The sequence below is a fragment of the Triturus cristatus genome, chromosome 9 (assembly GCF_964204655.1).
Source record: "Triturus cristatus chromosome 9, aTriCri1.1, whole genome shotgun sequence".
In the NCBI taxonomy this organism is placed as follows: Eukaryota; Metazoa; Chordata; class Amphibia; order Caudata; family Salamandridae; genus Triturus; species Triturus cristatus.
This window is the reverse complement of record NC_140592.1, coordinates 1,211,640,196-1,211,656,421: the sequence shown is the minus strand read 5'-3', so window position 1 is coordinate 1,211,656,421 and position 16,226 is coordinate 1,211,640,196. Positions and strand designations below refer to the sequence as shown.

General features: G+C 45.1%; 1 protein-coding gene across 2 annotated transcripts in view; it reads left to right on the top strand.

Annotated features, from left to right (window-relative positions):
* Positions 1-16,226, top strand: part of STARD9 (StAR related lipid transfer domain containing 9) — a 460,180-nt gene that overhangs the window by 305,314 nt on the left and 138,640 nt on the right. For both annotated transcript variants that reach the window (XM_085627236.1, XM_085627235.1), the window contains exons 10-13: positions 2,487-2,554; positions 8,525-8,622; positions 12,274-12,456; positions 13,323-13,420. In XM_085627236.1, coding sequence (XP_085483362.1) covers positions 2,487-2,554; positions 8,525-8,622; positions 12,274-12,456; positions 13,323-13,420 — 447 coding nt within the window. The remainder of the gene's footprint in view (positions 1-2,486; positions 2,555-8,524; positions 8,623-12,273; positions 12,457-13,322; positions 13,421-16,226) is intronic.

Here is a 16,226-nt window from a genome sequence, read left to right as displayed (position 1 = left end):
AAGCCAATAGGTTCCAGCTCTAAAACCTATTTGGCTTAGCCAAGGCCTAGAGTTCTTACAGTAAAAGAAACAATGTAGTTCTCTGAATGCAAGGAGGGCCAGGAGTGGAAGGATATAAATCAACCAATCAAAACACTGGGATCGGAACGCTCCTGGGCGGGACAACACCTAAATAGGAAAGAAGTTCATTGCATCAGCAGCAGGGAAGTGAAATTGATAACAAAGCTGTCCAGTCAAAAGCAAAAGGCTGACCCAAAGCCCAATCTATGTATAATGCAAACAGTAGGTCTGGCCAACAGACAGCTATAGTTGTCTGCTACCGAGACTTAAAAAGTGGCAGTGGGGTGTGTCTATTTGTGTTACCTGTTGTTGGAACGCCCATGTGTTTCATCTCATCCTCCAGTTGGAACGCTCATGTGTTTCATCTCAGCCTCCAGTTGGAACGCCCATGTGTTTCATCTCAGCCTCCAGTTGGAACGCCCATGTGTTTCATCTCAGCCTCCAGTTGGAACGCCCATGTGTTTCATCTCAGCCTCCAGTTGGAACGCTCATGTGTTTCATCTCAGCCTCCATGTGTTTCATCTCAGCCTCCAGTTGGAAAGCCCATGGGTTTCATCTCAGCCTCCAGTTGGAAAGCCCATGGGTTTCATCTCAGCCTCCAGTTGGAACGCCCATGGGTTTCATCTCAGCCTCCAGTTGGAACGCCCATGTGTTTCATCTCAGCCTCCAGTTGGAATTGGTGCACTGGCTAAATCTTGTGGATGCAGATTTGTAGTTATTTCGAAAGTAATCAGACAGTCATTTGTCAAATAGCAAGATGAGCATGACAGACATGTGAGCTATTCTAAATCCTTGATATTGTGTTTTTGTGTCTTTTTTATTTTAATACTTTTTATATTCTGTAGAGTGCCCACTGAGGGGCATAAAAATGTAACAGTAGAAATATATACCTTATTTATCGCCAATAAGTGACAGACTGGTCCAATAGTAAATGCACAAATAAATTAATCTAGTGCGATGGCTTGAACATCAAAGGCACTGTTCAGCCCAAGATGAGAAGATGTGGCTTTATGGCCAGAGCTGCCAACTTTGGACCTGGGAAATCAGGTTCGAGTCTGGACCTTGACTCAGCTTCCTGTGATTCTAGGCAAGACACTTAATCTCCCCATATCTAAAAAAAAATGTATATATCCTCATGTAAAGTAACTGATGCTCATGTAAAGCGCTCCCATACCTTTGTGTCGAGTTTGTGCTATATAAAACTGCAAAATAAAGACACCCGAGTGCCTCAGTCCTACTGGAAACCAGAGCACTCACGACAGTGAGTAGCTCCTTCTCCTAGCTGTGCATCCCAGAACTCACATTTCATTTTGGGGTACACAGTAAACATATCTGTAGGGGAGAGGTTGCTTGAAAGGTCTGAATGTGGTCACTTTTCCAGAGAAGGAGGAATCAGTCTCCTGCCTTCCGGGGGCTCTTTCTGGCCTGCCCTTTTACACATAGCTGGACACTTGGAGATGGGCTAGAAGACCACAAACTCTGCAAAACATTAGAAAACATGTTATGTCATGGACAATCTGTGTGTATTCAGTCACTGCCCTTCTCCCCTTTTGTCTGAAGCTTGCCCCATCCTCAGTGGGTTCATTCTGTCCACTAGAGAGGACCGGCCTCTGAGACTTAATCAATTTTATGAACTATGTCACCTAGGACGAGACCCTCACATCTCATGTTTGATGCTGCAGTATTTTGCTCTTGGGTATGTTCCAAGTTAATCTTCCACGTGGTGGCATGAATGAACATGCCAGGTGAACCAGCCTGAGAGCGATTCCTCCGCAGCTGGCCCGTATGTGGCCAGCCGTTATGGCTCCCAATGGGTATCATTTGAAAATTTCTAAAAATAAATACTTTGAAAAGGTAACCCTTCCCAAAGTGCTTGTTCCTAAAATTGATTGTAAGGACAGTGTGAAAGGTTCAAAAATAATTCAGGGGCTAAGAATATATGGTGTAGGTTATAACGTATAGGGTTGAGAGGTTAAAATGATTGGATTTGGTGTTAGGGATCTAGAGCGAAGGGTTTGGGATATAGGGTTAGGAGCGAAAGGTATAGACATTGTAGAGGTGGAGTTAAAAATAGTAAATCTATCCCTGCCGCTGCATATTTACCTGTCCAATATATAGAGGTAATTGGTAAACTGCAGCCATTGTTCTTGTAGGATTGCGCAATAATGTGATAATCTGGAGGCCCTCCTCTTATCACTTGATGCAAGTATGGAAAAGGATTACTGTGGAGAGAAAGTGGTGTTTGTGTTGTGGTTGCCTGGCAGAGAGATGCTGCTGGCACTGGTGGCGGGCTGCCAGTGCCTGGTTTATTACTGTAGCTGCTCATATCACTACATTAGGTTTATTGTAAGAAAACAGTGTTATCTTATTCAACCTGAACACAAACTGATTTTCACAAAGACTTTAAACATGTTTTTTTCTTTTAGGCCATACTGGAGAACAATCTTCCATCTGAAATCGTTAGCAAGATCAACCTGGTGGACCTGGCAGGAAGGTAGGGGGCGCTAAAACTACGGGCTGTTTTATTGTAATTATAAACAGACTGCGGACAATTTGCAGATGTTATTTCATCACTTTGTCAAGCTGATTACTTGTCACTGATGTGGCCATTACTGGTTCTAAAGACATATTGGGCACATGCTGAAAGCTTCCCTAGGAATGCTCTCTGCCCATTGCTTACCATTGGCTTTGTGTTTTGTGACTCACACTTTGTGTTTTGTGACTCACACTCACTCCTCTCTATGACACTCTCTGTCATAGAGTGGAGTGTTACATGGGGGAGTGTCATAGGGTGGAGTAGAGTGGCATAGAGTGGAGTAGAATAGAGTGGAATGGGGTGGAGTGGAGTGGAGTGGCATGGAAAGGAGTAGGGTGGTGTACAGTGGCATCAAGTGGAGTGGAGAAGAGTGGAGTGTCGTAGAGGGGAATGACTCAGAGTGTCATAGAGTGGAATGTTGTAGAGTGGAGTACAGTGTCTTAGAGTGGGGTGGTGTAGACTGGAGTTCCACAGAGAGGAACAGAGTGCCGTGGAGTTAGGTGGAGTGAGATAAAATGGACTTGCGTAGAGTGGAGTTGGGTAGAGTGAGAGTTGTATAGAGTGGAGTAAAGAGTCATAAAGTGGATTGTCATAGAGTGGCGTAGAGTTTAGTGGGATAGAGGTGAGTAGAGTGGAGTGGAGTAGAGTGATATTCTCTCCCCACTAGGAGACCATTTGATAGGAGCCGATATCGCATTCGCGGCTCGCATGACTCGCAGTTGGGGGGTTCGCGCGGGGCAGGGGGGGTTTAAAAAATTGTTATAACTTACCTTACCGGGTCCCGCACCGCCTCCACTCATGGCCGGGTCCTGCTGCTGGAACAGGAAGAAGGCAGCCTCCCTCCACTCCCCTAAGCCATTCTCAACGCTGCAATGGCAGCATTGTGATTGGTGCGGACAGCGCCCAGCTGCGCGCCTGTAGGGAGTCCATTTTCTCTATGTAGGCTGTTTGGTCGGAGGGCCGACCAAACAGTCAGGGCCCACAACAGTGGGCAAGCCACTCCTCCCTGACCCGCCCACCCACCCGTCCCCAACCAGGCATACCCTTCCGTCCGCCCCCAACCAGGTATACCCTGCTTTCTCGCAGCGCGAGAAGCATAAACATAAAATGGTATTTAAAATATCATGTTATGTTTCTGCTTCTCGCACTGCGAGAAAGAAGTGGGGCGATGCTCAGGGCTATCAGTGGGCCGGGTCTCACCGGTGCTGAGCACCGGCAGTTTTTTAAAGGGGGCCTCGAAACGGGTCTCTATCTGGCTCTGTTTTGTGCCCTGGCACAGGCAGTCCGTTTTGTTCCGGACTGCAGTGACAGCATGCACATTGATGTGCGCGTGCTCACTTCTCACTAGTGGAGAAGTCACGGCATGACATCATGCCAGGTGAGCGTTGTAGGGGAAGGGAAATCCTTTAAAGAAAGTCATTTTTTCTCTGGATTTCCCTTCTCTTTTTGACACCCGGGAGCAGCAACAACAATGTGTTGTGGTGTCACCAGGGCTGAAAGTGGAAGCTTTTGCAATATTATAAACAAGCCACAGTTGATGCCTATTTATCTTATGGAACTAACAACCATTGACAAAGCCAATAATCCTGACTTGTGGAAGGTATGATGTTACTTGTTGTATCATATATCTGGATGCAATGACAAACAGCAAAATACATGTTTGGTGGCACGCTATGCTTAGCACAGATTTTTAGATTACGCCCCTTTGAGAGACACCACAGTTTTTTAACCCCACTCAATGCCCTGGCGACGCTCCTCCGCCCTAATGGAGGAGCCACCCCTGCGATATCCTGTGTAACACAGTGGCAACATGTGAGTTGGCAGGTATGCACTTCGCAGATTCGTAAAACGTTAAATTAGTTATCTATCATCTGGCCACACGGTGGCAGTGAAGCACACGATATAGAGAAAACACCGAGTTAGCCAACAATGTAATGAAACTGTTTCTTTCTCTGGAAAGGGCAGGCCCAGTATGATTTGGGGCAACAGAATTATAGTTGAGAACGCCAAAAACTACCACAGCTGTTTCTAAATTTTGCAGCCAGGACATGAACAAATTGTCAAAGACAGCATCTTCGCATAGGGCTGTCTGTATTTTCTAATACATCGGAAGGATTACCGTTTTTAAATTCGTTAAAAGTAACATCTGCTATTTACAGTGGTGCGAAAAGGCAAAAGTGTGACAAACGCTATATACAAAGTATATTTTAATTAAGCAATGCTTGGAAGCCTGTAATATCGGCCTAAAACCGTGCCTCTAAATCTCTTACCACAGTTCAAGTGACATCACTGCTCAACACGCCAATAAAGAAAATTATATTGTTACTCTACTTTAATAAGTTATTACAGTTCAGTTGTGACGTCACAATGCTTGCAGCCTGACCCACAAGACAGTGTGAAAGGCTGACTCCAGTCCCGACCACATTTACAACAGCTGCTTAATTATCTTTTCTATTCCTTTTAAACTTCTCTTCCCTGGAAATTCGTCTTTATGGGCGGATAGTTTTTGCACTGCGCTCTCTTCCAGACCATCATCTCCCCCTATTGTCCCAGCAGATGCCTCCGTTCAACCAACCTCTACCTAACTTCAGTCCCCATAATTGAAAGGGCAAGAAATGGCGGCTGATCCGTCCACTACAACGCTGCCAAACTGTGGACCGCTCTCCCCCTCCATCTGCGTTCAGAACCCATCCTCCTGCCCTTCCGTAAGCTCTTGAAAACATGGCTTTTTCAAAACCCAACTTACTCAGCTCTTGTCAACTGTTTGATGCTTTCGCTAGCGCTGGGACGTCTACGGGTAGCTTCACTCTCTATAAATATTGCTAACATAACTGCTGCAGTTCACTATCGAAAGGCAGTAATCAGTCCACATGTTGGTACACATTCCAACGCACAATCAGTTGCGATACTGACTTAAAATGTGTACCCCGTGTGTTTGCCACGAATTACAGGCTGCACATTAGCGAGATTATTGCTAACTACAGATTCTACATTTCCTATTAAGACAGAGCAAGAGCCACATAATTAACAAGCATTTGCAATGCAATAGGTCTCGAGTTTACGCGAGTTTGAGCTAATGACATTGCAAAGAACAATGCCTTTTATTTTAAAAGGCATAGTCATTTACAATGCAAATAGCGTAAACTTGTGTAAATGCGAGACCTATTGCATTGCAAATGCTTGTTATTTACTGCTCCAAAATAGGCTTCTGACATCTTTGAATGATAAATAAAAAAACAATGACTACACCCTGCCATATGCATGTATGTGTGGTGAGATATACGTTTTCAGACATCATGCCGGGCAGCTGTACTGTGCTGACCTATACATGTGCAGTGTATGCCTGATCATGCAAGTGCTTGTACGTCATTGCACTTTTTTTTTGCCAATGTTCGGCATTGGCAAACATTTTTTTTATTTTTTTTCGCTGATGTGGAACAGCATTGACAAATGCGTTAGCAAAGTCAATAGGTGTCCATTGCTTTTATAAGCATGACTGATTGGCTTTGCCAATGCTTGTTGTAGTTTTCGGTAGCTGCCTGTATGTGCTTTGATGCACCGAAGGGAGAGGGCATAGCCGGCCCGGCAGCAGTGAGGGCTGCAGGTGGGCCTGGTGAGCTCGTGCAGGAGGGTTTAAGGGTAAGTGCAGTGGCAAAAGGTGCTTGGGCTATTAACATCGGTTAGAACCTTGCAGGCGACAGAGCACACATTGCCAAGGGGGAGAGTAGGCAGAGTATTTCCACACCATGATCTTGCGCCCGAGGTGAGAAGTGTTTTTCACTCTGTGAAAGCCTGCACTGCGCAAAGTAGCAGGCTGGGGAAGGGTGAGAAACAAAAATTCAAGGCATGGTAGTAACATAGCGAGTTGCAAGTGTCTTGGGGCTCACCATTTCAACTATAGGAACTTCAAGAAACAAGCATTGGCCGCGCGGCCGTGAAAGAGAAAGTGAGCCACACGGGTAACATGGAAGGGGGGGGGGGGGCGGTGAGTGGTAAAGCAACACAGGGAAGGCTCGCATATGGTGATCACTTTTGCGGCCGCTTTGATGTTCTCAGTGGCCGCGCGGCTCACTGAGTACATCAAAGCGGCCGCGAAAGTGATCAGCAGGCTGACAAATGGTGCGCGCGCCCGGCGCACATGCACTGTAGTTGGTGGCCTGAAAAGCACTAGTTTGCACTTCCAAATCCTGCTTTCTAAAGCTCTCGCCAGACAGCACTAAGGCGCTGGCTCAGGCGAGACCTAAAAATGGATTATGTGAACGATGGTGGTATTTACAACCATGTATTATAAGATGTAAAATACCCCCACCATACGTAATAGCAAAATCCACCTTCGAGGTCACGTAACTCCTTGGCGACCTTAAAAACATTGACAGGGTACTTCATCTCTTATAAGTTTAGCCATCAGTTATCATTATTAAGAGAATTGTACTTTAACACTTTGGAACTTTGGGAAATCAGCACCCTGCTGTGAGAAGGATATTCTTAAAAAGATGATTAAGTCAGTTAGAAACATTTAGTTTGGGCTTCTATAGTCACAAAAGGTTGCACGTTCATGCTCTGAACAAATATAAAGTAGGCAGAATTTATTTTAGGCCGGATGACCATTTTCAGACATTAAAACTGGTTATCTGCTGCCACCTTGTGGAAGGTTTAAGATCACAGCGTCTCGTAGCGAAAGCCTCATAAAAATGACTATTTGGGCATTTTATCTCTGTGTAATCTTTGTCCGAGATAGTGTTTGTTGTTCCAAATTTGAGCCTCCGCCTCCCAGTGCTTCCAATCCAACTCCCTCTCCTTGTTGTCACGGTTGTGTCTTTTGTTATGTTTAAATAACGGCACCAAATGTATCCGATTGTGTAGATTGCTTGGCATTTCAAGTTATACGGAATAACTGTGAAGGCCTCACTGCCGGCGTCCGGTGTGAGTGGGTAAACCAGTCTCTGTACGGGAGGGGCGGGTCAGGCCCAAAGAGTGCAGTTGCCGAGGTTAGGAAGGTGATAACAGAAAAAGCAAGAAGTGGGGCGGCTGCCACTGAATAACTTGCTGTCTTATGCCTTCTACTTAAGTTGACTTTTATGCCACGTGGCGTAGATTTAAGGCCCTCCTAGAGCGCGTCAGGCGTTAGCATGGTGTCGAGGTACCCACGTGTGAGCTGCATTCTGTATCCTTTTCTGACGCACTTGAAAGCAGGATGTGCAAACTCCCTTCCAGCCCATCAGGGTGGTAGCGCTTATCTAATGCTCTTTGCAAAACTTGCCTCGTGGTACTTAACAACAGTATTTTTTTTTACATATCCACTGAAGTGTGTTGTTTATGTTTCTTTGCACGCACACTGACAGTGAACAAGCAGCAGTTTACACAAGTGAGTATTTCTGCCCATTCTTCACCATTCTTAAGCCTTCAATTAAGAGTTTGTTATTTTAAGTGTATGAGTTCTTTTAAGTGTAGTGCGTGTAAAGTTAGTGTTTTAAGTTACACGTATTTCTATCGATCAGCCTAGTTTTGCTTTCCGAGTGTGTCCACCTTCTGACTCAATAGCTGGTTTGTGTTTTGTCTGGGAGTGATGCACAGCTTGCCTTCAACGACTGAAACCTGAACCGAAATGTACAATCACCCCAAACTACTGGATCCTGCACGCAATGAGGTTTACAGGGTGCTTGATTTTGGAGGGGAAGAAATTAGGGAGGGGGGTTGAGCTGTCCTGCATTTCTAAGCCTACAATTTGCAACAAGAACACAAATGCCTTCATTTACCTTCTTAAACACCTAGGAACCTGCATTAAAACCTAATTGCGGGTAGGGTTGTTGTGGGTTTTATCGGTGAAAGGCGGGTGCTGGGCAGTTTGTTGTAGATTAAGATGGTTTAAAGGCGGATCTCAGTACCACCCTGTTCATCCATTTCTCATTTGCTCTTCTTGTGTTGCAGCGAACGAGCCTCGCCCAGTTATTGCAAGGACCGGCTGATGGAAGGATCCAACATTAACAAGTCTTTGGTCACCCTTGGCATTGTCATCTCCGCCCTAGGTAGAGTCCATTTAACATCCCCCTCCTTACTGCCTTTACGCAGCTTACCTCTGAGTACTTGTGTCAGTCGCGCTCTTGCTTTACACTTGCTTGAAAGAGTCAGGTTTACCACCACACAGCGTAGTACTTAATAGTAGCAGATTCAGGTGGACCAGTTCATCTATATTCAGTTCATCTATGTTCAACCATATGTAAAGCTTAGCAACAGTATTAAATACGCCATGGCGTTCCATTTACATTGTCCTGCAGATGCCCATAGCCAGGTAAGGCTGGCCTGCGGGTATCTTGAGACAGTGTGCAGTCAGTGTGTCTGCCATGCCAGCGAGGGTCTCCAAGGCGCTAGTACAACCGGAGCATTTGTCATCCAAGGCCCCCATAAATTGGGTACCAATAATAATTATGAAATGTGTATCATGGTGCAGTCTTCATTTCACCACTAATGTGCACTGTTAGCAATTCAACATGGTCACGTGGCCAGTCTGCCATGTAGGTGGCAGGCGGTAGAGGGTAGACTCAGAGAAGGGCAGTGCCACTCACGTTGTATATGAGTAAAAGGTCTCGTGTTTCCAGGGTATACTTGGTTTCTACTCCTGGTATTAAAGGGTATGTCTCCCATTGTATTACATGTGTTATATTACATGACACCTGTATTGTATCCACTACATTGACCCAAACACTACCTCGCAAGGTAGGTGTAGGAGGCAGTCAGAACAGTGATTACACACTTGCCTTGAAATTCTGTTTATGGATGGAGGTAAAAATAGCAATTATTTACTCATGTTGCAACTCTGTGTTTTGGTGGAACTAAGAATAGTATTTGTAAACTCATTTCCAAGGTAAATATAGGCGGCGTTAAGAAAAATAAATATATACTTGCCTTGTGATGCGATGTTAGGATCATAATAATGTACATTTTGTAACCTGTTGCCTTTTGCAAAGACTACTTGTTTGATAGAACTGCTCTATGTGTACTAACTACTCCTTTTGACACCTGGCACGTCCTACTACTAGCTGCCTCTTTGCTGCCTCGTACCATCACTTTGTCTCACATCCCAACCTATGAACTTCAACCAGAACCGCTAATGGCTACTTAGCTCCAAACACAAAGAAGGCTGCCTCTGCTACGCCTTACCCTTGACCCTTAACAAGCACACACCCACATTTGATCTAATAAAACCCTGCTTCCCATTAGTTCCAGCAAAACTGGCAAGTCACATGGCAAAGTTTTTTCTCATGCTTGGCCCGCCGCAAGTGAGATTTTGCATCCTCAAGCATGATTTTTGGGCGATAGAACACCTCCCGGCGAGATTTGTCAATTCAAGCGGTCGTGGCAGGTCACTACCACTCGCATTGAGAAAGCTGCCACTGGAGTAGAAAATCTACTCAAGCAGCAGAAATAAGCTGCGCCCACTGGCGCGCCGTGTGGTGTTGTTCGCGCTGTAAACCTTTACAGTGCAGAACAAGCTCCCGGCGCTAAAAATCAGCGTGAGTAGCACTAGTTGCCGAATTGCGCCCGCTCGCTTAACTCCATGGAATCTCGCTGAGTTTTTCTGTAACTCCACTGAATTCCATGGAGTGAAATTCCATGAGTTCCGCCCACCCCTATGTAAGTTTGGACGACACCACTTGCCCAAAACGCTCAGGAGGGCAGCATTGCAGGCCTAGTTTCAGCTTCCACCCCATGGCTCTCTGACTCTCCCTGTTAACCCTTCAAGGCCTTGAGTCAGATGGGGTGGAATTACCGTGTAGAATATCTCTCCACCTGATCATGGCTGCCTGGCGATCCAGCATCCAGTTTTCCTGGCTGCGGGGACACAGGACCTACTTTTATTGGCCAGAAATTCCAGTTGATAAAATCGCTGAAGACTTTGACTTTAGCTGCAGCCAGGCCTTGAAACCCAGGCTTGTCCAGCCTTTTAGATTTAATCTTCCACTACCCTCTCCACCCCTGCCCCACACTGAAAACGCTGCTCACGTTTACCATCTGCACCAAGCAGGTGCTACATTTGTGTGTTAATCCCCCCCGCCCCCCATCCCAGAAGCTCCTGCCAGAACTGAGCACACTAATATATTTCTTCGGGTGGGGGGGCCTGTTTCGACAAACCTGGTGTTGTAGCCAGGCAAAAAAAGAGCATTATGCCTCATCGGAGGGTCAGAAGCTCACCAGAACAGGTGCAGACGCTTGTGATTGCTCTTCATTCGTACGCCTCTGACGTCACGTCCGTTAAGCTTACCTGCATTGTTTCCTGTTTTAAAAGACAAGCAGTGGTATGGCTTCTCGAGGCTAGCATCGTGAAGCCCATTTCAGCTGCTTTACATGAGTACTCGGTTGCCACATGATAGTTTAAAACTCCACCTTCTCTGCCCAGTGCCAGGGCCTTCAAGTTCTGACCCTCGCCCAGGACATGTAGCGCCTAGAATCCTCACTGCAGGACTTTGTCCTTCTGCCGCTCATTTCCGCAGCTCCCTGCAACTCAGAACATATCCATCAGTAGCGTGGACTTCGATTCACCAAAATACTAGGAAAAGTAGCAGTGACATCGTACATCCTTTGACACCACAGAATGACAACACAGAGTGACATCACACATTCTTTGAAACCGTATGACACCATAGAGTGACATCACGCACCCTTTGACACTGTATGATACCATAGAGTGACATCACGCATCCTTTGCCACCGTATGACACCATAGAGTGACATCACGCATCATTTGACCCCCCTAATGACATGATAGAGTGACATCACACGTCCTTTGACACCGGATGACACCACAGAGTGATATCACACATCCCATTTGACAGCTGATGTCACCACAGAGTTGGACCTCTTATCCCCGCATTTACCCCTCAAGTGTCTCCTGTTTGCTGATAAGGGGCTCAAGAAATGGCAAGAGGTGGACACCACAGAAAGTGAAAAGGTCTCCTACACCCACCTCACCATCAGTGTCTGGTCCTGTTCTCCATGACCTCTCAGACCAGGGGCTGCAAAGCCAGTGTTAGAAGTACCAAAGTGCACAACATGGGTAGCGGCTGCCTGGGCCTACTGAATGGTATCTTCGGTTAAGAGTGAGACCTCTGTCATTGCCGGGTCCCCCCCTCGCCCTCTGCAGTGGTTCATCCCTCTGACTCCTCCTGTTCATTGGACTGCTGAGAATCAAATGTAAACTGAATGAACCTTAGTGGCTTCTGCAGTCACAGTTCACCGGTCCCTTGGGCATGCACCCCGTCCTCATCCCCTCCTTGGCCACTAAGTAGTAGCAGTGTACTAGGAAGGACCAGAGGACAGTAGTGCAGGGGATGGGTGTCACAGGTGGTGGAGACAGGCTTCGTTTACTTACAGTTGTGGCAGGGCACCTGCACTCTGGCTTTGATTCTATGGTAACAGTTATTGTCCGCGCTCTACGTCATTATTTATTCCTTGAGGTCTAACACCTACCAGACTAGACTCCACACATTTTAGTATCTAAAAAAGGCAACAACGTTGTTTTGACAGTAGTAAAATAAGTTAGTTCCTTAGACTATTGAAATGGAATGTGCTGCTGAAAATAAGAAACTCATATGTCTTAAGAGATAATATTTGGGTATAATTCTGAAGTTCATCGCTAGTAGGAGACAGCTCATTGCATCTTCATTGTCTCCCATTTGCAGCTCAAAACTCTCAGATGTTCAGCAGCAACCAGAGCATTAACAGCATCACCAGCGAGGGTGAGGGCTCCAGCCACTCCGGCGGGGCTTCCAGGAGGCTGTCGTACATCCCCTACCGTGACTCCATCCTGACCTGGCTCCTCAAGGACAGCCTGGGAGGCAACTCCAAGACCATCATGGTGGCAAGTAAGCTGGCTCACTTGGCCCTGCTGTGTGTGATGTGGTGTGGTGGTGTGTGTGTGTATAAATATATATAAATTTATATATATATATATATATATATATATATATATATATATATATATATATATATATATATATAGAGAGAGAGAGAGAGAGAGAGAGAGAGAGAGAGAGAGAGAGAGAGAGAGAGAGAGAGAGAGAGAGAACATTGCATCCTTCAGAGTGTCAAAATCCTTTTGACAGCTCATGGTCCAGCTGTGAGGTGTACCTGACATATGGGGTCTCATTATGAAAAGGGCAGCAGGACATGAGCTGGTGGTAATTAGTAATTATTGATGGCAAAAAGCACTGCCCATTACAGAAGGAGGACATGCCGCCCTCAAGTAAAATACACTCTGCCTTAGTGCTGCCAGTGGTAAAAAAAAACATTAAATGCTTGCTTAGTTCCTAAATGTATAGAAATGTGTGTTCAGCTGTCTGCATCATTTCAGTTTTTTACCACTGGTAATTCTCAGCCCCAGCTCTGTTTACTCCCTGCGGTATTTCCTTACCACCGGCAGTAACACAGAATTCCATTACTGCCACGCAAAATTACCCCAGTGGACTCAAATAAGTAATTTACCAAGGGCCATAGTTGTTTGGTGTAAAGAGGGCCCTGCAGGTTTTGCCTTCCTGTGAAATCTTTCAATTTCCCTATATACCCAACATTCTCTATTCTTAGAGGTTTACATACATTGCCTTTTATTCAGAAATTCTGTATTTGCCTTGTTTTTTTCGACAGTTCTAACTTTGGGGGAACCTATGGTAAGAAGTATTTTTTTTTGTTTTTTCTCAACACTGACTTTGATATATTTTTCCTGTAATTTTAGCGGTTTCCCCCTCAAGTACCAGCTACAATGAAACCATGAGCACTTTGCGCTACGCTTCAAATGCAAAAAACATCATCAACAAGCCACGGGTGAACGAGGTGAGAGACCACCAGTCAACGCGTTCATGTAAAATTATTTTTTCAACAACAGAAGCAAAAATATATAATTATATTTTAATTTCTTTAATCATCCAATGGAGGAAATAAAATATGCAAATAGTTATATATTTATTATTGAACTATGTCCCAGTAGGGCACCGCTGTATAGCATGAACATTTTACTTTCCTGCTTGAAGTGATTTTTTTTCTTTTTGATTAGGGCTGGGCGATAAATTCCGCTCCGCTAGTGAAGTTGGGCGGAGTTTTGACCATTCTGTGTTACACATGCAACGCTGAGGTCCGGCCAAATTCCACTAGAGTAGGCTATGATTCCAGGGAACATTGCCTACTCTTAAAAAAATAAACTTGAACGCATCATTTTCTTTTATGAAATGCATCTTATTTTCCTATATGGAAAACCCAAAAGATTACCTTATTAAAAAGCAATCACAGATGGTTGTCTGCTAGCCCTAGCAGGCCACCATCCCTGTGATGGCTATCTTTCCGCATGGGTCACAAACTGCGACCTACCTCATTCATATTTATGAGTTAAGTCGACTGATGGCCCTTTAGAAATCACAATTTAAAAAATAAAAGTTTCCTTCATTAGGAATAGTGATCTCGTAATTGCGATTCGCATAAAATCGCATTTTGGAAATCGCTGTTCCCAATGTTAGTACATCTGGCTCCAGATGTTCGAGTCCGATGCAAATGGAAAACATAGTCCTGTCGGCAGACGATGGCTTCTTGTGCCTCTTCACTTCTGTCTAACAGTAAAGAGTTCAGGGCGCTTCCGTGGATTCTGTGAGAGGCTTGCTGTCCTCCAGGCCCTGCTGCCCCATTCTCTGTTCTATAGCAGACACCTGAAGCGCCACCACAACACAACGGAAACGAAAACTACTAAACAGCATTAGAACTCTAGAATACTGCAACTCTACCACACTACACCCATAGCGGCAGTGCTACAACTACATAATACCTACAACAGCACATAGTGCATCACAATACAAGTCCACAACACTATAATTGTTAGTGTAGTTGCAAACCTACAAGTACAACAATATCATATTACAGGCTAATATTACACGACTACATCACTTCAAATACATCATTGCAATGTCAGGGCTGCAGCTGAAAAAGAGAAACAGGCCCGAGCAGTACCCAGAACCCCTGGCGATCTTTCATTACTGGAGTCCGTGTGCACAACGTTCAGACGACTCATTACTTCAGCCGAAGCGCAGCACAATACCTCACTCTTGAAGGAAAACACGTGCCAGTAGAATCTGCCTTGAGTTTCTCAGGTAGATTACTGTAGTAGCCTCTTTGTTTGGCGCCCTGGTAACTTGCTGACCAAATTGCAGCTTATTCAGAACTTTGCGGCATGGATCGTGGCCAAGTTCGGGAATTTGCACTTGATTCCAATGCGCAATGTTCTGTACAGTCAGTGGTGCTGGTACAATGTGCAGAGAGGGGGTGCTGCCATCAGTGAACCTATAAAGAATGTAAAAAAATCAAAGCGTCACAGAACAAGAGTAGCAAATTAGCTGCATCCATTGACCAAGAGAGTGACTTTTGAAATATATGTACAGTTCATTTGTTGGTATTTAAATTTGGTTGTGATAGAAAAAAAAACAGCCTCTTCCTTTTCCTTTCTCATCAGCAAGACTGTCACACAGTTAATTTGACAAAATCCTCTCACTTTGCAGTCAGAGAATGTAAACGCCAATTTCCTTAAATGAATAAGCATAATTTGTCAACAGACAAGTCTGACATTTGACCTGTGTCTTTGAATGCATAGCAATTGTGGCAAGATACAAATAACACGTACAGGCATCTTTATGACTCATTCACACTCAGGAACTCCAGGATTGGTTATTTTGGGTGTGCTGCAGCACCGCCCACAGCCCTACTTCCGGTGCCTATCATTAGAGCAGTTGCTAATAGTGGAGGGTGTGCAATTTAAGGCCATAAGCATCATAAAGAGAATCTTCTATGGTTACGAGCAACCGGACCTAAAGTATTTCTTTACCCCTTACCCCCCAAGCATTCCTTACCTTCCACCAGCATGCTACTGCTCCCAGTCCCCGTTGTCAACAAAAGATGTGCAGTGAAGATGTAGATGTCTGGCAGCCAATCAACAACACCAAGCCTGCTTCTATTACAACTAAGCCTCCACTCTGGATCCCACTGTTATCATCCTGTCTCTTACAGACCTCATCAGCATCCTCAACTCCCTCAAAGTCATCTCCAGCAAAGTCCCCTCACCCTTACCCAATGTTGTCAATACCTTGGTCACTCAAAGTATCTTCCCTGAAGCTTTTAAAAACTTACACTAGATCCAGTTACTGTTCCATCACTTTTTTAGCATTTATTAGATATTTGGAAAGCACACTTTACACTCAATTCCAAAATCATACCTATGCCAACCATCTCCTGCATGAGTACCAGTCTGACGTAAGATCACACTGCAGCTTGGAGACAGCTACCTTGAAATTTTAGACCTTGCCCTCTTGATCACAGATGAAGATAATCGCTGCCTCGGGATATAACTGGCCTTCAACATTGTCGACTACCCTACCGTTATACACACCCGGAAATCTTGAATGGAATTCACTAGCCACATCCTCCACTGAAACACTCTTTGCCCTGCAGCTGACTTGGGTTTTTTCATTTGGGTGCCTCAAAATCCCCAAAGCTTCTGTGCAGAGTCCCCCAAGGTTCCACCTACTCATCTATAACAGCAGTAGCATCCTCTAGTGAGCTGATGATACAAAACTCTACAAACAAATCTCCTTTACTCTAGACA